We start from the raw sequence: 23677 nt of genomic DNA, 5'->3' as shown, positions 1-23677 counted from the left end.
AAGAGAAAGACATGGGGGAAGAGGAGAGAGAAAAGGCCAAGGAAGAAGGTAAAGTGTCCGAAGGACTTTTCAGACCAAGGATACCTAATACTCTCTTAACTTTGCATAGCTCTTACGTAAAACCTGGCCTTCCAGTAATACCAGCTACTAGGCACAAAGTCTGCAAATTACCCATCAAGACTTCAGTTAAGTGGATCTTTCGGGCCATGCACGAAAGAAAGGGGAGCTGTCCTTTGGATTTTGCTGAAGTGGAGTTAAAGAAAAGCTCACAAGAAGCCAAATGTCGTACCTGATTTGAGGGGTGCAGGAGGTAGAAAGAAAGGTGGGGGCATGAGAACCTACTCCTTCCCCTGCCATGAAGGATTTGCAGAAATGCAGGGCATTGGGCTTGTACCCAGAGGAGAAAATAAGTTGAATATGAACATAGTTTTACTTTAAAGGCTTTACATTAAAGTTGAATCTGAGTGTGGTGACATCCAGGTGACACCGGAGTTACAGAAAATGATTTCCTTGTTTTATTAAATGCTAGAATGAGAATCATATTTGCTAATTCATGATTATGACAATGCTTTTATTGAGAAGAGGATAATCATAAATTTGTTCTATAGAAAATCCTTCCAGAGTAGGTCCTAAATTGTTTGCTTCACACAGGTGGAAGGAGAGATTATCAGAACAAATAGACTCTACAGAAAAAAGATTTCAATACAGCATCAATAATTACTTAAATGTGAGATATTAGCAATGTTGAGCAAAAAAAATATTTCCTAAGTGTGAAGGTTAGCATTAGATCACAGTTGACATTTACCTGTAAACTGCTTTATTTTTTTCCTGGTTTTGATGACAGATTCATGCCGAAACAAATTTATTTTCCTGACAAAGTGACAGAACTATTAATAAGGGAAAACCAATAGGTGTAATTTCACATTATTATCAATATATAATTGGTTTCCTTTATTGAGAATTCCTAAGAAATACAGTACTCTGTATAAACATGGTTATTAGTTTAGAATCATTATGTAAAACATACCAGAATGATAAATTTTCAAGCAATTCTAGTAAATAGCATTAACACTTATCTGTGTATCTTCAACTACTAGTATAGTATTTAACAACAAGCCCTTATTAAATGTTAATTAAATGACAAATGTGAGTAAATTTTTCCTGAATAGTCAGAATTTTCAAAATATTGTAATTATTCTATCATTTTAAATAGAGGTACTACTGTCATTTTAAATAGAAGTACTACTTCCTAAAATTAGAAAGCAAAAAACTTGGGTTGATTTTATAGTGAACATATGACTCATTGTTGAAACTTCATATTGAAATAAATTTTCTCCATTTAATGGTAAATCATTATTTCTTATACTTTATTACTAGTTGTAAATATATCTCTACTCTTCTGTAAACTCAGTAGTGTTGAATAGTGGCTAAATTTGGATTTATGGTATTTTTCCTGATATAGGGTTACTTCAAAATCTGGGAATCATTTGTGGGGCATTTCCTCTATGTTCTTGGCATTTTTTCTTACCTCCAGAGAGACTTTTATGATATTTGAAAACACATTCTTCATATTCTCCTGGTGACAAAGGTTGAGGTAAAATGTTTTTGCTAAGTTCAGAAGAGTCACTAACCAACTATCATAGTGTCCTCAGAACTCTTGTTCATTTTAACAACCTACTAGCAAGGACAAAAGAGATAGTAAAGAAAATGCCAAAGTTGGCTCAAGCTCTCTCCTGACGTTTAATCTCCAGGAAAATGTGCCCAAAATTTCATCCACTCCTGTACCACCTTTGTGAGTTTCTTCACATGCTTCACTCTACTTTACTCTATTACTTTATTCTACCTTACTCTTTTCCTTAAAAGTAAAATCACTTTTTAAAAATTTAATCCAGCTTTTAAAAAGAAATATTATAAGGGTACCACAAAAGAAGAGTAAGATCTCTGGTCATTAACCAGAAAAATAAAAACCATAAAAACAGTCATATTCCATAAAGATACCATTAACTATGGTGGTCCCATTCTTGATCCTGCATAGTCTGTGTTGAAAAGTGAAATTAGTGTTAGGCCATAACAAAAATTTAAGAACACAAAACATACACTGAGATAACCAAAAGTACAATAGACATTTGAGTCCAAATTATTTAATTCTCTGACATTTATCCCCCAAATTATCTCAGGCATGCCAGCTATATTCATTATATGCCCTGGAAATATTGTTTTAGGTGAAAGCTTCTTAAGGCCACCTAATTAGTCATAAAGTACCTTGAAATGCAACAAATTATAGCTTTTCCATATAGCAGAAAGTCAGCCCTAATTATTTTCTGTCCTTCTCTTTGCTCCTCAAACTAGCATACTTGTTCCCATCTGCTTTTAAGAACCAAAGTCAAAGCAGCTTAAAGCCAGCAATGTTTTAGGGGCTGAAAATATAGGTATAAAGTAAAGGCTGAGCTGGTGATTAATAATGATGTAATGTCTTAAATATACCATAGACCTACATAGAAGCCTAGTACAATCAAGTTAGGCCTGAAAAGCTTCTGATTTTTGTCTCCTATGCCATTTCATCAACAAACTAGACAAACTAGAAGGCAGCAAGCTATAAAATCAATTTATGAACAAAACTAGCACAACATTTCAAATGAGTCTGACCTTTACATTTTAAAAAATAATCCAAATCAAGATTTTAAAGGATAGTATGTTGAACTGGATTTTTAGTATTTTGGATTAAATAATAAGGAAATGAATAAATATGAAAATAATTAGATAAATCATTGTTTATTTATAAGATAAAGTTGAGTTGCAATAAATATAAAGTGAGCAACAAAACAGCAAAAGCAAAGGGTAGACAAATTTAATAGAATAGTATAAAGAAAAGATGTAAAGCGAAAGGAAACTCCAAGTAAAAAAGAATGAATTAATGTAATATTTTATCTTAAATTCATACTTGCAAATGGAGCTGTAGTGATAGATCAGGTTATATAACTAAGAAGTAACAACTGCTATTTTGCTCAATAGTGGTTAGATTCTTATTACAACATTAATTCAATTTGATCTCTGTGTTTTGAACAAGTAGGAGCAAAATCGTCAAAGAAGAGGAACTAACGTGAGTAAAGATGGAAATTGGATTCCAGTAGGAGAAGAAAAAGGAGTTGGAATGATTTACTGTTTAATCTGAGAAAGAAAGTCTGAAATTATATTTAATCCTTTCCAAATTTGTTTCTGTAATATCACTTGTTTCTCTAACCTAATTTTCCAATATGTGTATGACAGTGAAAAGAATTTCACCTTAAAATTTCTGAAGTTTCACTAGATGAAAAAAATTACCAATTATTTTACCAATATTCAGAGATGTAAAATACAAATACAATTCATTCACAGCAATTCTCATATAAGCAATTTCTCATATAAGAAATGCAAATGATAACTAAGCCAACTTCATTAGTCAAATATATTTACAAGGAAAATAACATTATAACTTCCATTAATTACAGTGTATAACTTTTAAATTGTCTATGTTAGGGGGCACCTGGGTGGCTCAGTAGGTTAAATGTCTGCCTTTGGCTCAGGTCATGAACTTGGGTTCTGGGGATTGAGCCCCATGTCCAACTCTGCTCAGCAGGGAGCCTGTTTCTCCCTCTCCCTCTCTGTGTTCTCTCTCTCTCTCTCTCAAATAAAAAAATAAAATCTTCAAAATACTAAATTATCTATGTTGGACTATAGAAAAAATTATGTTGCTTATAAAATTTATTGCTACTATAATTATTTCAGTATTATAAACAAGGTGATAAAGCATTATTCTTGTTCTATCTGCACCACTTCTTCAACAGTAAATTAAAGCTTTGAACTTTAAGACTGTAATAAGGCAAGACATATAATCCTAAAGATGTTTTTCACTTTATGGAGCAAGTAATAATGGATCAGTTAAATAAGTTCAGTCAGTATAATTAAACATGTACTGTGTGGATATAGCTTGAGAGAAAATAATTTAACTTGAAATCTAGAAAAATTCCCTTGATACAGGAGTTCTTTCTGATCTGAATGTCAATTAAAGTTGTATCAAACACTAGAACATATTACAAGTTTGAGTGATGGCACTTATATTAGCCACACATTGCTGTGTAACAAACCACACTTGTCTGGCAAGGGTTGTTCATTATCTCACAGTTTTTGCTAGGAAGTAACTTGAGAGCAGGTTTGAGCAAGTCTGGCTTTGGGTCTCTTACAAGATAGCAGTCTGCAGAGATTGCAGCTGGAGCAGCAATCAGCTCAGGGTGTGATGGGTCTGCAAGATCCATTTGTGAGGTGGCTTATTCACATTGCTGGCAACTTGATGCTGGCTGTCAGTTTTACTCCAATAGGTCTCTCCACCGCGTCACCTGACTCTTCTCACAGTGTGATGGCTGGTTTCCCTCAGAGAAACAATCTGAGAGACTGAGGTAGAAGCTATAATGTCTTTTACTGCTTAGGCCTTGGAAATCACACAACATCCCTTTCATGGAATTCTATGAGTCAGGCAAGTCAGCCCTAATTAAGTGTGAGAATGTTCCACCCAAATGCTTGAATACCAAGAAGCAAGGCTCATTGGAGGCCATCTTTGAAACTTGCTACCACAATACTTGAAATTTGTTGGATTACAAGCACAGAAATGATTAGATATTAAAAAATGAATTTCTGTATTTTAGAAAAAAATCTTCTAAGTTTTATATATAAACCGAATCTACCCACTCAACTTGCCCATTATTTCCCCACAGATAAGCTGGTTTCTTTGCCATCTTTTAAATATGGCATTTTTATTTCCTACTCTGTATTTTTGTTCCTTTTTAGAAAATTCAATAAAAATTTTAGAGAATATGGATAATTCTTTTCTTTGAAATTCTGCTAAAGTTGTACCACCTGCATGAAGCCTTATTTATTAGTTCTTTCTAAGATGACTATCATCTCCTTAGAATTTCTATATTTTATATTCTTAAACTGCACAATTAAATACTTAATGAGTGCTTTTCATTAACTTAACAGACAATAACTGAGAATGCCCACTATGTACTAGGTCTATACTAAATGATGGCATAAAATGAATGATTTATTTCCCTTACCAATCCAAAGAATTTACTTGTATATCTCATATTCATGATACTAATACTTAATATATTAACTCTATAAGTGTATTTTCAAGTTGGTAAGTGTAAGCTTTTTTTTTTTTTTTTTTTTTTTTTTAAAGATTTTATTTATTTATTTGACAGACAGAGATCACAAGTAGGCAGAGAGGCAGGCAGAGAGAGAGGAGGAAGCAGGCTCCCCGCTGAGCAGAGAGCTCGATCCCAGGACCCTGAGATCATGACCTGAGCCGAAGGCAGCGGCTTAACCCACTGAGCCACCCAGGCGCCCCTAAGCTTTTTTTTTTAAATGTTCCCAAATACACATTTTGTGTGCAGAAAATGTTTTATAGATGTTAATTCAGTTTTGGGAGTATATATTCAGCTATTATTCAATTTATTAATACGAAATTTTAGCAATCATTTTAGAGACCTTTTAACATTTAATCCTATTTAAATATTTGGTTAAATTCTCTTAAATATGTAAAACTCTATTAATAAATTGAAAATATTTAACATATACCAGTTTGCCTGCTTTTTAGGATTTTGTAGAGATCAAATATATAAAAATACTTTGTAAACTCCTAATTTATGCATAAATATGACATTATTGTTATTAAATCATAAGGTCAGTTGTGCTTCTGTATTAAAATGATTCAATAGAAATCTAAGCACTTGACTTTGTTCACAAGTACTTTATTTCTTTATTTGAGAGAGACAGAGTAAGGGAGAGAGAGAGAGAGAGAGAGAGAGCTTACAAGTTGGGGGAGGGGCAGAGAGAGAGGGAGCAAACTCCCTGCTGAGCAGGGAGCCCAGTTGGGTGCTCCATCCCAGGATCCTGAGATCACACCAGAGCCAAAGGCAGATACTTGTTTTATCAACTGAGCCACCCAGATGCCCCTGCTCATAAATACTTTCAATGAATATTTTATTATTTCTTAGAATGGCTGTGAATATCTTTAAACAGTACTTCCTTACCTGAATTAGATGGAGATTGGAAAATGTTGAATTTAAATGAAGTTAAAGACCTAGGAGGATTAAACATTGTTCCAACACATGAAAGCCTGTATTGAACACAAGCAACATAGCAAGCAAGCTTTGATTAGAACTTTGCAAGATAGGTTTCGGCCTCAAGGAGGTCTTATCTAAGATCAGAGATCTTGAGGTGCATTGCTAGACATGAGTTCTCAGGTCAGCATTTAGTCTGATGGAGCAAAACTTACAAATAAATGAATGCATATTAAATTAAAGAGGATGAATGCCTCTGAGTACTAAAATAATTATAGAAAGACAGAAAGCTAGCTCAGTACAAGTTGAAAAACCCAAGCAGGGTCAAATCCTACATGGAAAGCTTCTGACCCTAAATAAGTAAGGGTGAATGACCACCTAAAATTCAAGAGAAAAATAGAATGAGATTGGGGGAAAATGATAACATCTAAATAAAAGCTTAAAGTATACAGTTTCAAAAAAAAAAAAAAAGCATGCAGTGTCTTCCTATTCTTAAGAGTTTGTACTACAGATGTGGTGGGGGCAGGGGGAGGGTAAATGGGGAATCACAAATTTTGTATGAATAGTGACAGTAGAGATTTATTTAGTAAAAAGAGATTGCTCTTCTCATCAAATGCTTCAGAAGGCTGCTGATATTTCTCTCCATAGCTTTTTTTTTTTCCCCCCTTGGTATTTCTTAAGGTTTTCTGATTAAATATCTTCAGCTTTTGGTACATATTTATCACTCTTGAAACCTCAAGGAGTCTTATCATCTACCCAATAAGACAGCTAATTTCCCCTTTTATAGATCCCAGCTTCATTTTTAAGTTTCTTAAGCTCAAGCTCTGTATCTTATGCATTCCTCCTAACTTTTGTTATGATTATAAAAGGGTAACATAAATGGAAAAGTGAAAAAAATATAAATATGCATATTGTGAATAGATATTAGTCAGAACCTGGTTTAATTATGACCCAAATTAAGAAATAGCTGGAGTGTAGTGGGATGGGAGGGATGGGGTGGCTGGGTGATGGACATTGAGGAGGGTATGTGCTATGGAGAATGCTGTGAATTGTGTAAGACTGATGAATCACAGACCTGTACCCCTGAAAAAAATAATACATTATGCATTAATTAAAAAAAAGAAATAGAATATTCCCAGGAGTGCAGAAACTTCCAGAGAATATTCTATGAATTGTATCCCTCTCCCACTGTTTTAGAGGTAATTTGTAACTAATCTGATTTATGGTAATTATTTCTAGCCTTTCTTTATAGGTTTATTGTCTTTTTGCACATCTGAATATGATAGAATTTAAACTTGACTGTTCTTAACTACATAAATTACAATATATTGTAGTATTTTTTGTTTTGTTCAATATCATCAATTTTAAGGGTTTTTTATTTTATTGATTATAGCTCCAGTTCATTCATTGTTGTTGCTGCCTATGGTTTATTGAATGAATAAGCCATAATTTATTTATCACTTTTGTAATCTATAGGACTTTTAGCTGTCTAATTTTTATCTATCATAAAAAATATGCCACTATAAGCATACTTGTGTTCCGTTTTTGTTTTCCCACAAAAATGAGGTACCTATTTAAGAATGTTTTCGTTTTTGTTTTTAATTTTCCTTCCTGATTTGTAGTTTTTTCTACATATTCTAGTTGCATCTTTTTTTAGTCAGTTTTATCCATGTCAAATAACTTTTCCCATTTTGTGGCTGTCTTTTCACTTTTGCGTGATTTCTTTTGATAAACATAATAATTAATTCTAATGCAACAGAATATATGTCCTTCATTTATGTTTAGTGTTTTTTTGTGTTTTCCTAGAATAAAGTTACATAGATATTCTTTCATATTTTCTTCTTAAAGTTTTAAAGCTTAAATTCTACATTTACATCAGCATGTAATTCATCTGGATTTCGCTTTTGTGTATGTTGTTACATGGGAATCAATTTTAATTCTTCCCTAGAGCCTACCTGATTGTCCCAGCAACATTTATGAAAAAGGCCAATCCTTTCCCACTGCTCCGCTGTACCATCTTTGTTCTATATCAAAGATCCACCTATCTGTAGGTCTGTTTAAGTGCTTTCAATTTTATCCACTGATCTATGTGGCATTAATGCCGCCACCATTGCTTGATCCTTCTACCGTGCACCAGTTCCACAGTTTTAATTACTATGTCCTTATTATGGGACTTGATAACTGGTAGAACAAGTTCTCCTTTTTTGTTTCTATTCCTTAAGAATCACTTTTAAGATTTTCTTGACTTTATGCATTTCCATATAAAATTTATATTCACAATAAAACTTATTGGGACTTTATTGTAATTATATTGACTCTCTGGATCGGTTTGGAGAAACTTAACATCATTTAAACACTGGGCTACCCAATCAATGAACATGGCTCATTTTTCTAACTTTTAAAGCTTTCTTTAATCTTTAATTTTGTTCAATAAATTTTATTTTTTTACTTTTAAGAATCATGTCTATCTTAAAAAAGTCATGCATTATTTATAGATATTTGGTGGTCTTTTTTTGATGTTTTTGTAAATTGTATTTTGCTAAATTTACTTTTTTTAAAAATAGCTGTTGATAGATAGAAATACGATCAATTTATATAAATTCTATATCAAGAAACCTTAGTTAGGTATTTAATTCTAATAATGTATCAGTAAATTCTTGTAGATTTTCTACTTATGCAATCATACCATATAAGCTTTTATTTTTTCTTTTCCAATTATTGTAATATTTATTTATTTTTTTGTTTTATAGAACTAGGTAGCATATTTGGTACAATGTTTTATAAAAGTAATATTACTGGGGTTCCCTGGGTGGCTCAGTCCTTTAAGCCTCCCACTCTTGATTTCTGCTCAGGTCATGATCTGAGGGTCGTGGGATCGAGCTCCACATGGGGCTCCACACTTAGCACAAAGTCTGCTTGAGATTGTCCATCTCCCTCTGCCCTCCCCAACCACCACTTGTGCTCTCTAAATAAATAAATCTTTTTAAAAAAGCAATATTACTGGACAAGATTATCTTGTCATTTGCAGAGGAAAAGCTAATAATTCTCCACTATGCACGATGATTGCTGTAGTTTTTGCAGCTACTCTGTCAGATTAAAAAAATCCCTTATAGTCTTGTTCCCTAAATGTTTTTTTACAAAGAATAATATTGAATTGTTACAAGAGTCTTTTGATATTTGTTCGGATGATTATATGTGGTTCTCCTTATTCTGTCTATCTAGCGAATTTGTTGATTGATTTCATAGTTATTGGATGGGTTTTTGTTTTGTTTTGTTCTGTTCATTTGTTTCCAGGAATCACTATGCCTAATGTGGAGCTCAAACTCACAGTCCTGAGATCAAGAACCACAAGCTCCACTGCCTGAGGCAGCCAGGTGCCCTGACTGATTTCCTGGATTTAAACCAACTTCACATTGCTAATATAATCCCAACATGGGCACATTAATGTTTTGCTGGATTTTAAATCTTTTTTCATAATGAAGTTGGTCAACAGTATTCCTCTCTTTAAATACTCCTGTCAGGTTTTGATTTTAGCCATAAGCTTACCTCATAAGATAAATGGGGGAGTAAAACTTCTATTTTAGGACTCTGGGAGAATTTGTGTAAAACTAGATTTATTTATTATTTGAATGTTTAGTATAATTTTCTGGTGATACCAGCTGGACTGAGATTTTTCTTTGTGAATATATTATTAATTGCCAATGCAATTCTTTAATGGTTAAAGTCTACCAAACTTTTGTATTTCTTCTTGAGTTAGTTTTGAAAGGCTTATTTTTCTTGAAATTTGTTCATTTTATATAAATTTCCAAAATTATCGACTTAAAGTTTTTCATGATAACCACTTAAATTTTTAGTGGCAACTATAGTAATGTCATCTTTTTCATTTTTCTTTGTTTTTTCTCTTCTTTTTCTTGATTAATATTGGCAGAAGTTTAACAATCTTATTATATACAGAAATTTTCTGTTTTATATATATTTTTTTCTATTTCATGAATTTTCACTCTTACTTTTCTTAACTTCTCCTGCCTACTTTGTTTGGGTTTACTTTGTCCTTTTATTTCTTCTTTTCTAATGTGTATATTTAAGACTATAGTGTTCCCTGTAATCATTGACTTAACTCCATCATACACATCTTGGTATAAAATATTTTATTTCTCTTCATATTCAACATATTTTCTAATTTCCATCATGACTTTTTTCTACAATCCCTAGGTTATTTGTAAGAAAATGTCTTTATTTCTAAACATACATAGAATTTTATTGTTCTAATTATAATATTGATTTATAGCAAAATTACATTAAACTGAGAAAATACACATTCAAGTTTTTAACTGTTTCAAAGGAAAGATTGGCACAGAATACTTGGCACAATATGTGAACATTAAAGTTTTATTTGGTTACTAATGTATGAGAAATCACAAAATTGTGAGAGAAATAATTACATATAATTTTTCAAATAAAATAGCTAAAATCTGCTCTGTGGACACTTGAATCCCTTTTTCACCCTGGAACATAATATAAAAGTGTGGAGAGAGATAAATAGATATATTTTTATAGGAGGCTATTGCAAATTACTTCTTTTGAAGAAATATTGAATTCCTTCATCCCAAAGGAGCAAGGCTCGCCTGGTTCTGCTATTCAAACCTCCCTTAAAATATGTTGTCCTTATAGTTGAATGACATAGGGACAATGACTCACATCTGGTAAAATCAACAGAATGAAAGACTGCTGGCTAGCTGCTTTGGTGTAGGACCAGGGGAGTTATTACTATGCTGAGAATGACTGCCCCAGCAGGGATTATTGCAGAAAGAGACACGTGACTGTCTCCTGTGGATCAAATGAAGGGAAAGAGTGAGAGAGTAGACTTAGAGCTGTTTTAAATCCTGTTCCTCAGGGCTATTTAGAGAGTTGGGCATTTTAGCATCTGAAACTCTGGGTTAACACAGGATTACCAGGGTTGTGGAATGAGCAACCAGTGAACTCCCAGAATAAGGATCCGTTCTTAGGAACCAAAGACCTGCAAAGAGAAAGGCCCAAAAGCACACCTTTGAGGAACCCATGAAAATGCACCACTCTACAGCTCTGGGCACAACTTATAGTGCCAGGTCAAGTAATACCTTTCAATCAACTTTCTCACTCCTTCCTCACTCTGTTTCCAACATAGAATGATTAGAAGGAAGCTGGAGAGGGGACAAGGAAGCAGAAAAAGAGACACTGTAAAGATCTCACTTTGTAGAATAGAATAGTATCTATGTGCCTATGGAGATTTCAACACTTCAAATAATATTTGACTTGGCCAATCTAGTTTCTATTATAAAAACTAGTACAAGCCAAAAACAACAACAACAACAAAAACAAAACAAAACAAAACAAAACAAAAGGATCACACTGAATTAATGTCAAATTCTCTCTAAAATTTTCTTTAAAAGTATTTAAAGTTTTCTTTAAAAGTATTTAAAGATAAACACCTCTGGTCATTTTGTGGGTATAGGACAATGAAAAGAATTCAGATGGCTAGTCAGGAAATTGGAGTCTAGTCTAGGATTTCTCAGAATGTATGTCCATATACCAGTGTATAAAAATTATTCGTAGTAATTTCTGGAAGCATAGTTCTATGGGTTTTACTGGAAGAAGTCTTGGGATCACAGGGTTGAGCCCTAGGACAATCTATTTTTAACAGACACCTTAAGCGTTTCTTATGAGTAATAAATGTTAAGACTTACTGATCTCAGTTCTAATGTGTGTGTCCTTGATAATGAACCCAATAACAGCAGCCTGTATAATCCCCTAGGCAATGGCAAGGAATAAATGAGATAATTGATCAAAAAGTACTTTGAGGGGCGTCTGGGTGGCTCAGTGGGTTAAAGCCTCTGCCTTCGGCTCAGGTCATGATCCCAGTGTCTTGGGATCGAGCCCTGCATAGGGCTCTCTGCTCTGGGGGAGCCTGCTTCCTCCTCTCTCTCTGCCTGCCTCTCTGCCTACTTGTGATCTATGTCTGTCAAATAAATAAAATCTTAAAAAAAAAAAAAGTACTTTGAAAAATGTGAAGTATTTTGCAAATAGAATGGATGGAGAGATGAAGGACAGGCAAGAGATTTAATGATGAGAAGAAAGAATCTGGGATGCCTCGGTGGCTCAGTTGGTTGAAGTCTCGGACTCTTGGTTTGGGCTCAGGTCATGATCTCAGGGTCAAGGGATCAAGCTCCGCCTTGGGTTGCACCCTCAGTACAGAGACTGCTTGAGATTTTCTCCCTCTCCCTGTGCCCCCCACCTTCTCTCTCTCTCTCCCTTTCAAATAAATAAATAAAATATAAAAAAAAAGAAGAAGAAGAAAAAGAAGAAAGAATTGTACCAAATAGCACGTCTATTAGAGTAGCAAGAGTGGCTAGAAGGCCTATGGGGAGCATTCTTTCCAAACTATTGGACCATTTGTTACACATCCTTCTCCCTCCCCTTCTCATTCCTGGTATTTCCCCATTCCAAATCTCTCCGAGAAGCTTTCTCTCTTTCTCCTAGCCTGTGGTACCTTGTCAGTCTCCTTTAATCCCATCTTTTCTCTCAATCTCTTTCTGGATATCAATGAGCTTCTCTTTCTCTCTCTCTGTCCTTTTTTTTTTAATCCCTCCCACCATCATGTGTCTCCAGTTTATATACAAATAATACCCCATGGAAAATGGAAAAAGCGGTCTTTTGTCGATGTGTACTCTGAGAATTGTCTCTCATGGCAGAGAACTGACCCTTTACATGAGAATCAGTTACTATCTTACAGACTTATCTGAAAATTCCCAAAAGAAACAAACATTAGGGAACAGAATTGAGCATCTTAGTCCAAAGTGAACAAATCTAGGAATAACAGGATGAAAGTGAAGCAAGATAACTTGAGGCAAAATATACAGAAATCACTTGTTACAGAGAGATTATACAACTGTAGATCTGGAAGAAAACTTCAATATCATTTAGTCAAACTACACTCTTATTATTGATGGGGAAATTAAAGACTTTAGAGGTTAAAATATTTGCTTGGTTCAGTCACACAACAAGCTTCTGACCCCTGGTAACTAAGACCAAGAGCTCTTGACTTAGCCAGCAGTATACTCCACCATTGCACAGGGCTCTGGCTTGTGACACTGGTCAGAGCTCAGTGAAAAAAAAAAAAAAAAAAAATTGTTAAATTGCCAAATATATGCATACAGCTAAAGTAGACTTTATGTAATATACTAGTAAATGGTATACACATTGTAGGTGCTTTCTGTCTTTATTTGGCAAAGTAAAAACTTGAGAACTCCCTGTCAACTGTTCAAAGGGCATTTGTTTATTTACCAATCAATGGAATTTTTAAAACTTAGGAATAACTGAATTATGTAATGCCTTTGCCTCTGGATAGGATTCGAATAAAGTTAATTATTCAACACAGTGAATGAAGACCTCAGAGTTAGAGTGGTAAAACTTTAAATCAATGCATCTTTACAATTGCATTTTCATAATTTTGCATTTTAGTAGGCATAAGGAATAGTTTTATCTGTTTCAGAATTATCCAATGAATGATACACAGAATTATGGGATACCATTTTTTTCTCATGAACAAGAGACAGGAATGACTCAACACCTGCATTCTGATACACCATTCCTATGTGATTTGAATAGTCCATATAAACCAAATTAAGGCATATTCTACTATTTAAACAGCAATAAGGTCAGTTTCATAAAACAAATCACATTGGTTCAGCCAACTGAGAGTATCCCAAAAGACACACTCACAGCTTCTCCACTATACAGGCCAAGGACAAAAATTAATATTGTCCTCAAGTTACTGAAAACAAATCCAGGAATACCTTGTATATTTCAACTCTGCTGACTTTTGAAGAAATACAGTTCTCCAAATTAAAGCAAGGGATAGTTAGTAAGCATCACTTATGTGTTCAAAGATAGGTCCTGGGGAAATGATATCAATTGGACATTTTCTTTGTTGCCAACAGATTTACGTTCAGTCAGGCTGTAAACAGAGTCTAATAACAGGTTTTTAAATGGTTTTAGCATTGTCATTTTTCTTTCTTCTACTTCGCAAATCTATAGAGTTGTAAACTTTGATATAAAACTTGTACTCAACAAATGAGGCTGTTGGGAAAGGAAGGAAGAAAAGAAAAATAAGAAGAAGCTTATGGAGTCACATAATTTCATTATCTTAATCTCCAAAATGCAATAACTATCAATAATTCTTTACTTACTTAATTCTGTGCATTTAAAATAGTGGGTCTCATTTTTTAAAACTGTATTTGCAGGGAGAGTTAGTTGAGGGACGTTTCACTGTTGGAGAGGGGAGTTCTCACAATGGCCATGCGCTGGCAAGTACAGGAGTGGCCTCTGAGCCCTAGGGACAGTGTCTAGGAGCTCAGTGTTTATGTCCTCACACTTGCCGAATGCCCTGGGAGGACGATTTCACAATTCATACCAAAGAAAACAATTTCTTTTCCCATTTTAGTTAAAAAATAAGCTCAATGTAAGATACAAATGGTTTCCTGTGTTTTGTGTGTGTTTTTTATAACTTATTATTTCAACACATGGTTCTTTGAATATGTAGCAGCCGTAGAGAAACATATAAAGGTATTATAGCCAAAAGAGCAAGAGTGGAAAGGCCATTATAGACCAAGCCAATAAGGAAAAGTTCTCAAATTTATGAAATGTCTTCCTACTTATCCCTTGATTCTGTGAGTTAAATGTTAGCTTGTGTATCAATAACTAATATTTAAATAGTAATTTATGACTTACAAAGCACTTAAAACAGGTTTTTGGATTTCCATGTAACTCTAATACTGTGTCAACAAATATCATTTGTCTCATATTTAGATAAAGAAATAGAGGCTAAGAAGTACTTAATATCTTGATCAATTTCAGCACACTAAGAAGCTAGACCCAAACTTGTTTCTCACATTAAAATCAAGGTTCCTTCTACTAACATTCCACTTTTCAGATTAAGCAGTGCTCAGTGCTAGAAGACAGGTAATAACGTGTGAGAATGTTGACAATTCCCAGACTCCACAGTTAGAATCCGCATTAAAAATAAAAATAATTTTATTTATGAATTTCAGGGATTAGTGAGTTAAATAACCTACAAATCTGGAAAACACTGTATACAATCTGTATATAGCAAATGGTGCCTTATATAATGTGTTTAAAATATCACTTGGCAATCACCTTTCTAGTATCTCGTACCAATTCTTCCATGAAAAATATTCATGTGTTGGCTTTTCATTTTGTGAGAATTAACATAGTAGTTATTTAAATATTTGCTGATTTTGCATTAGAATCAGTTTGGAAATGAGTCAGTTTATCTAAGGAATGGGATATAATAATGTATAGGTCTCTGAGTTCCAAAACTCAGCAAACCTTCTAGAGTTCTCACATGCATGACACTATGTTGGGTGCTTTGTGTACATCTCTTCACGTGATCTCCCTAATACTCCTACAAGGTAGGCACTGCACTCATCCCACTTTACAGCTGAGAAAACTGAAGGTGAAGTAACTTGCCCACGTTCACAAAGACAGTAAAATCGGAGAGCTGGAATTTGAACCCAGACATTCCGGCTCCAAAAGAATTATAAATGTGACACTAAGTGATTAATTCACTAATAGTTATTTCCTCTGCTTTTTTCTTCTCCTCCAAGTCCCATATCAGCTGCACTCACATTTATATTACAAAAAAAATTATATATATTTTTCAACTAACTTAGCAAGGGGTAGGTAGGCAAATACCTGCAACTCCTTTCAATGCATCTTCTACTAGTTAATTGAATCAAACGTCTGAAGAGGATCATTAACATTAAGCAGAAACTCATTTGTGGCACTTAGTTTGTGGTTTAAAGGTGTGGAAGATGTTAGGAGAGGCAGCAGTGGCTTCTGAATTACTCAAGTGCCAAGTTTCTCTGCTTCCTCTCTTCTATTCGAAAATCTCAACTTGCTACAGTTTCACCACATTGGAAGGCAGCAAGCTATAAGGAGGCTTTTGAAGAACAACATCCTCTGGTTTGATTTTAAGCCACATTGCTCTAGTATAATTTTATAGCCTCGCTTCCTAAAGTGGGAATCATAAAGTCGGCCTTAAATGCTGTGATGGAAGGAATCTACATGAAGGGCCAGACACGATGAATGGTAGATGTCAGTAAATGTTGTGACGGTACTCACCTGGGTTCACTTGGACCCGATTCAAATGAGTCTGGGTTTTGACCCAGCTAATTTGGGTTCAAGCCAGAACATGACTGAGTAGACAGATGTCAAAAGCAGTTCATATTTCAGATGGGCAGCACACCAAGAATAAAATCAATGACTCCAACATTTTTGGCTATCAACCTCACAATTTAGTTCATTACTGACTCTATACAAATAAGCAAATGATTGCCTTAGGACAGGATCTGCTTAGAACATGATTGAATGTATTCAATAAAAGGTTGATAAAACTTCTCATTTGTTCATTTTTTAAATGAAGAGGAAGAAAGGTAGTGAATAATAATTAGAGTATCAGAGGGGTGCCTGGGTGGCTTAGTGGATTAAAGCCTCTGTCTTCAGCTCAGGTCATGATCTCAGGATCCTGGAATGGAGCATCGCATCGGGCTCTCTGCTCGGCAAGGAACCTGCTTCCCCCTCTCTCTCTGCCTGCCTCTCCGCCTACTTGTGATCTCGGTCTGTCAAATAAATAAATAAAATCTAAAATAATAATAATAATAATTGGAGTATCAGAGAAATGGTGATGATCTATATCTTGGTATATATTGTCATTCAAACCAAAAGGTTCTCATTAAGAAAAATAATAAATTCTGGATTTCCTCAGAAAGCAGAGCCTGAGACAAAGGTTTGTGGGCAGACAGTCTATAAATGAGTGAAGTCAAGGAAAAGCTTAGAGGACTAAGGCGGTGAAATGGATCAGGAATAGAGGAGGAAAACATTCACTCACTGGCTCCATCCCCCCTCTTGGCATGACTGGTCTCATAGAGGGCTACTGCTCCTGCTCTTCCAGTTCAGACATACATCACTGCCATCAGGGGCTCTGCAAGTGACACATGCCTTGTTGTCAGAATAACAGCAGACAGGAAAGCAAAAGATACAAGTTCACATGAGGTTACACATGTGCATAACAGGTTGCCATAGCAATGGCTGGAGTAAGCACAGCCAGAGAGGGTACAGGAAAAGACACAACAGGTATCTAATACTTATACAAGGGCTGCTTCTATTTAGAGACTAGTTACGAATATCTCTGCTAATATTTCTAAAAGACACAAAACTTCTATTTTAGTTGAGAAAACGATTTTTCTTTTCTTTTTTTAAAATGATTTTTCTTATGGTTTTCCCAAATTCAGGACCCATATAGTGGCCTTTCTAGATGTAATTAACATCACTAATGTTTTTCACATGGATGCTGATGTGTCTGCAACAGCACAAAGAGGGTCTTGTTTGCTAACTGAAAGAGTTTCTTTTAACACCCAACAGGCATTATTATCCTACCCTGATAGAGCTATAATGACCCACAGGAATTCAGTAACAGGAAAGGAGGCACTTACTAACAGGAATTGAAAGTCCCTTAGAGTACATTCCTGCTTTGACATTCAGTGTTTAGAAATGTGCATCTCGAATTGTTCTCAAAGATGAAGAGGAAGTTGGAAAGAGATGGCCAAAAAAAAAAAAAAGACATAGAAATTTCTTGAATTAGATAATTACTCACAAGTTAAAATTGTTAAAATTTGTTAAAGTTAAAAGCTTGAAATGTACCTTTATCAATGAAAATGAGAGAACGGGCAATGATCCAGTAAAATAAAAGCTTTCTGAAACCCTCAAATGTGCATCATTTTTTTTCCCTGAGTTACCTGAATAATTAAAATTAGCAAGATAAAATCACCAGAGAACTTTCTGGTGACAGCTGTTATGAGTCTTTTGAGAACAGGAATTCTAGAATGAAATTATATCTACTTTTAAGCAGAGACTATTAAAAAAATGAGTGTGGAAAAAAATGAATGCTAAACGAATGGTTTGGGGACTAAACACTTTCCCATTGGATTTGTTTGCATATTGGTTCATTCTTCCCACAACAGATCACTTATTTTAGGTAAGATTTTCTGATAGTGATGAAGCTAAACAGAAGTAATAAGTAAAATGATCTGCTCTAGAGCAACTCATATGCGATCTAAAATAACACATCAATTAAGGATATGTGGTATTTATTTAACTTTCTTAAACTTCTTTTATGAACTTCGTTTTTTAAAAAAGCTATTTTGTATTTTTAAGAAGTTGGTTGAGCATAAATTTTCTCCTTGAATATTTCTTACTATAAGAAGATATTATGTAAATTATTTTATACACCAAAAGGAAAGGTAGAGCCTGTTCTTTTTACATATTCTTTCCCCCCAAAATCATAGTCAGAGCAGTTTGAATCTCCAGATTTTTTGTCGATTACTGTCACCTGGTACTAGATTGTCCATCTATACCTATCACCTTCTCCTCTGGCTAGACTTTGGGAATTGGCTTACCTTTGATAAGAAGCCCCTTTCTTTGTATTTGGTGCCCATTTTCATTGCCAGGGATCAAAGTAATCCACAACTTGTATCCATGTTCTATGCTATGTGTTTTATGTGTCCATAATCTTTTCACAAGGACAAGGCAGTAAACTGGTAAGTGATTGTCATTGGAAGAAATTAAAAATGAAAGAAAATAAAGGCAATTGTATCATTAATCTAAGTGTTCATTCAGCTATGCCCTTATTATATGTTTAAAACTGTTACTGCACAGGAGTGCCTGGGTGGCTCAGTGTGTTAAACATCTGCCTTTGGCTCTAGTCATTGTCTCAGGGTCCTGGGATCAAGTCCCACATCTGGTCTCTGTTCAGCAGGGAGCCTGCTTCCCCCTTCTCCACTGCCTGCCTCTCCCCTTGCTTATGTTCTCTCTCTCTCTGTCAAATAGATAAATAAAATCTTTTAAAAAAAGAACTATTATTGGACAAACTACATATGGTAATATATATGGTCCCTACTTTCAAGGTGCTTATAGTCTGATAGAGGAAATAAGATATGCCTACACATAATTATGACAGAATTAAATAACAAGTGCCATAAGGGAGTTAGAAATATGAGTAGTTGGTGAGAAATAAATTGTCTTTCTATGTTATTAATTCTACAAAAAGCAGAACTAAGAACTCCTGGGATTCAAGAGTAAAGAAAACTCACCCCCTCATCCAGCTACAGAGGGATTCCAACTACCCATGGATTTTAATTTACATTGTGCATTTCTATTTAAATATCTTACTGGGATTTCAAACTCAGCATGTCCAAAGTCAAATACATGAATTTTCTCCTTACACTGTCTCTACCTCTCTTTCCCTTCCTCTCTTCCCAAACCATTTCCCTACTCCTAGTATTCAGATAATCCTTTCTGTACATCACAGTCACTTTCTCCCTCATTGTTGGTCAAGAATATGTCAAATCACTAACTATCTACTTCCTTTAGTGCTTTCCCAGATCCTTCTTTTTATTTTATTGATAGGCTTTCAAACTTAGAATAACATTTGCTCTATTTTCTTTATCTTTTGTCTCTCTTGACTACAATAGTCTAATTTATATTTTGTTGACAGATTAATCTTCCCAATTCATATCCCTGATCATGTAGCTCTCACATTCAAACGTATTTAGAGGCTCTAAACTAAACAACTATTCAATTTTAACTATTTACTCTTAACTAGTCAATAGCTCTTATCCTGGTAGTCAGTATATATCTTGAGGCTCTATTTCCAACCTTATTTTCCAAAACTTAACCTATGTCCAATCTTTGACCTTCTTACATGTGTACTTTAGAATATCCTTAGGTTTTCATGTTCCTACTCAAGAAATTTCATCAATTTAAAATCTGTTTTTCAAATTTCAAAGTTTATCACAATTTCCACTTTTACTGATATCCCACACTGAAAACTAAGCTCTGGACCGTTCTTTATTTACCACTTAAGACTTACAATATAATCAAACTTATAATTACTTGACTCCTCATCTCTCCCTCATTTCAAGGGTCATGGCCAAGTCTTACTGATCTCTATAAATCTATAGCATTTAGCATAATGTCTGTCTCACAATCTTTATGATCCATTTTTTCCCCATGAAACTGAATGTTCAATCCCTAACAAATGAATTTCTCCAAGCAATGATTCTTCAGATATCAATAAAATGATGTTTGTTCCTGTTTGCAAATGCCTAATACATTTTAATCTCTCCTAAATTAGTGTAAAATTCAAAAAACAAATGGTGCTGGGAGAGTATATTGTTTTCTGGGCCTCCTTTCTCTTGGAATCCCTCTTCATTTAACTTCTTTTGGTCCTGACAGCCAAAGGCTCTTCCATCTAGGCCTATAAACCAGAGGGGTTTAAAAGCCACAGGAGGAGGGGCTGTTCAGTTTTAAATACAATTCAGAAAACCTTGGGAAAGAATGACAATTCTTTTTCAGGAATCTTCCCTGCATATTTCAACAGAAGAGCTTTCCAAATTGGGAGATGGTAAAATATTATACCACCAACCAAGTAATAGAAGGTCACTGGCTGGCATGTAAAAAGATTCACTTGATTTTCACAAAGAGCACAAAAGACTATATTGTATGTATTTAAATCTGTGACTGACAAAAATGTCAGAAGAAAAAAGAAAAGTAGTCAATTTCTCTAAAATATCATTATTTAGGAATAAATTGCTATGCAAAGAAGCATGGATATTCTTGACAACTTGTGAATTTAAGGCCAAGAAATTGTCTCCCTCCTCATCCCTAATAATCAACCCTGCTGAGGAAATATGGTAAGCATTCTAAGTTTGGGCAAGGTACAAAGCTTTAAAATCAATGTGTTTCCGGTATAGGGGGTTAGGGAAAGAACTTAATAAATCAGCTAAGGAAATGCTTCATTTCCTGTGCCCTGTCTGGGAAGGGAAACATAAAACCGGCAGAGCCAGGTGTGACAAAGCATACACCTGGATGGAAAATCTCTTCCAGCTCCTTCCAAGCACCACTCAGATGGTCAGTTTACGCTCTTGTGCTAGAACTTCCTTTTCTAAGACAAATAGAGTAGTTTTTGCAGACATGCTCTTTAAGTTAACAAATAGGGTTGTTGGCAAAGGTTAAGGAGATAGTCATGATGTAATTATTATCTCTGCTCAAAAGAGAAATTATCCTACTTGCGCTAACTGTTCCTTAGAAAGAAGACACTATTAACAGGCTGGGCTCATTACCAGTGAGGTAGAAGAGCTGGAGTGGTAAGCAGCCTAAGCCAGACTTCCAAATTTATATTGACCTGACACCTGTTTGTGAGCAGAGTTTTTCATGGCATCAGGATTTCCCTTGCATACTGAAGAGTTATTTACACGCTTATGCACTGATTTCTGTGGCCCTTCATACTCTTTATTTTAAAAAATCAGAGCCTTGGTAACTCTTCTAAGTTAGAATTTCTGGTCTTTAGACCTGTGGCAACTTAACTCTGGAAATGCCAAGATGCATGATAAGCAATCATACATGATTTTGAAATGTTTGGGAATGTATCCTAAATTTGTATATGTATTTTGGGAAATTAATGACAAAGATTGTTGAAAGACTGTGTCTAATTTTTCCTACACTATTATTCTAAATTAGAATTTTTGTAGGAAGCAAACTTTTGAAAAGAACACACGTAAAATAAAATTGAAATGAATGTTTTCCAGGGCCTCTCAGAATCAAGATTTCCCAACTGTGTTCTTTTATGATAGATGATACTTTGGTTTTCACACTTGCCAAATCTGTCTTGTATTAGAATTACATATTTGTTTTTCCCCAATAGTACATTTACCACTGTTAGTAAGGACAATCATTGGTAAGGACATCATTGGTAATCTTAATCATTTATGTATTCTTTGCACTGGTAAGTACTAGGATCCTAATAAATATTCATCAAATTTAATTGCTTACAGAGAATCTCTCAGAAGGGGCTACAGTAATATAATAATTTCTTGCAAGTGGTCATTAATATAGTCAGAGCTTATAGTGGTTCATATATATCTTTATTAACAAATTTCTGAAATTGTGGTCCATCTACAAATTTCTGAAATGTTGTGCAAAATGTTGTGTGTATATGTGTAGGTATGCACTTATTTCCAGATGAAATGTTATTAACTTTAATCAAATGACTCTCCTCTCTTAACCCGTCCTGCCCTCTCGAGATATTAATATTCACTTCCGCAGGCAGCTTGATCCAACCTCACCATTTATCAGAACCAAAAGATAGTTGGGACAAATATAGGCCAACATCTGCAATGCAGTATTTCTGATTACAGCCTTTCACCCATACGTGACAATCTTGTTATTTCTAGGCTTAACGCCTGAGAGGAACATTTCTGAGAAACAGTACATTTGTAACCAGCATTTTACCCCCAGATTTTTATTCTTCAAAAATGCTGTCATGCATTCTCAGTACCTTTATGGTGCCATCAAATAAATACACAGCAAGGCCACTGCACCAGCAAGCATTTCCTTCCCGTGCAAACAAATATCCTCTCCGTGGAGCCTTCTCCACGCACTCCAGGTCAATCAATACCCATGCACCCGACACAGCAAAGGAATTGCTGCATCCAAGTTTCGGGGGAAGGTCCCTGAAGGTCAACTGAGGCTGAGTCCCCTCCCAGTGATTTCTGATCCACCCTGTCAGCGGAATAAGAGAAAACGGTACCTGTGTTGTTGTTACTGCTACAAAGACTGGGCAGAAGAAGACAAAGGATGGTCACTTGAATGAGTTTCATGGTGCTCGTGGATCGTCTTGTGGATCGTCTCAGTGGCGCTTTTCTCCAGAGTCAGACAGGGACAACTCCCTTCCAGCCTGGCAGGGCCTTATTAGCAAATGGAAAAGGTGCGCGGAGTGTGAGCAGCCACTGCCCATTCCCACTTATTTCGGGGGCTCTGATAAAGAACGGGAGGAAATACACACACTCCCTTTGGGAGTTCAGCAGAGAGGAGATTTATTGTTTCAGTGCCTTACAGGAACTTTTTTTTTCTCTTCCTTTGGCAGCCACTTGTGTTTTTGTTACTCCATTATTTTGTTCTTCTTCAACAAAAAGGTCAGGGCGGGTTCTGAACAGAAACAGATCTTTCTTGAGAATGGATCATACAGCTTTCTAACTTTTGTTTTGAAAGTGTGTTTCAGAGTGGTTTTAAAAAGAGCCTTATTAACCAGAGACTCGCTTTGGATAAAGAGGCTTTAATCGCCCAAGGGTTAAAGTTTACAGCAAAATGCACAAGAAATCAACTTTTCTTCCTTCTCTCCAACTTGGAAGCCAGAAGAGCAAAGACCACCTTCTGGAGATCAGTGCCAAACCATATTAAATAGGTCCTGCTTTGCTCTCCAGTAAGCAAGAAGACTTCTTAGGGATGTCCAGGGAGGTTTTTCAGGCTATGTCTAATAGAATTAAGCAACAATCTGACCATTCACTGCTCATTCCTGGCTTTTATTGGTGGAATTCGATGAAGTATAAAGAAAAATTAGTTACACAAGAATCACTTGCTTTTGGAAACTGGCATTGGGTGTTTGCGTTGCCCCAGCTGTTGCAAGG

General features: G+C 35.1%; 1 protein-coding gene across 3 annotated transcripts in view; it reads right to left on the bottom strand.

Annotated features, from left to right (window-relative positions):
* EMCN (endomucin) overlaps window positions 1-23096 on the bottom strand; it is a 108088-nt gene extending 84992 nt beyond the window's left edge. Inside the window, exons 1-2 of one of the 3 annotated variants that reach the window (XM_082727662.1) lie at window positions 22801-23051; window positions 17044-17136 (exon numbers count right to left, since the gene is read on the bottom strand). Coding sequence is in view for 2 of the 3 variants with exons in the window: in XM_082727660.1 (XP_082583786.1) it covers window positions 22801-22870 (70 nt within the window). In the remaining variant the exon portion in view is untranslated. Of the gene's footprint in view, window positions 1-17043; window positions 17137-22800 lie in introns of all 3 variants that reach the window. The other 2 variants (XM_082727660.1, XM_082727661.1) reach the window with 2 other exon arrangements.
* Window positions 23097-23677: the final 581 nt, after the last annotated feature.

The sequence above is a fragment of the Mustela nivalis genome (genome assembly GCF_964662115.1).
Source record: "Mustela nivalis genome assembly, chromosome: 4".
Lineage (NCBI taxonomy): Eukaryota > Metazoa > Chordata > Mammalia > Carnivora > Mustelidae > Mustela > Mustela nivalis.
This window is presented reverse-complemented; position numbering and strand designations above follow the sequence as displayed.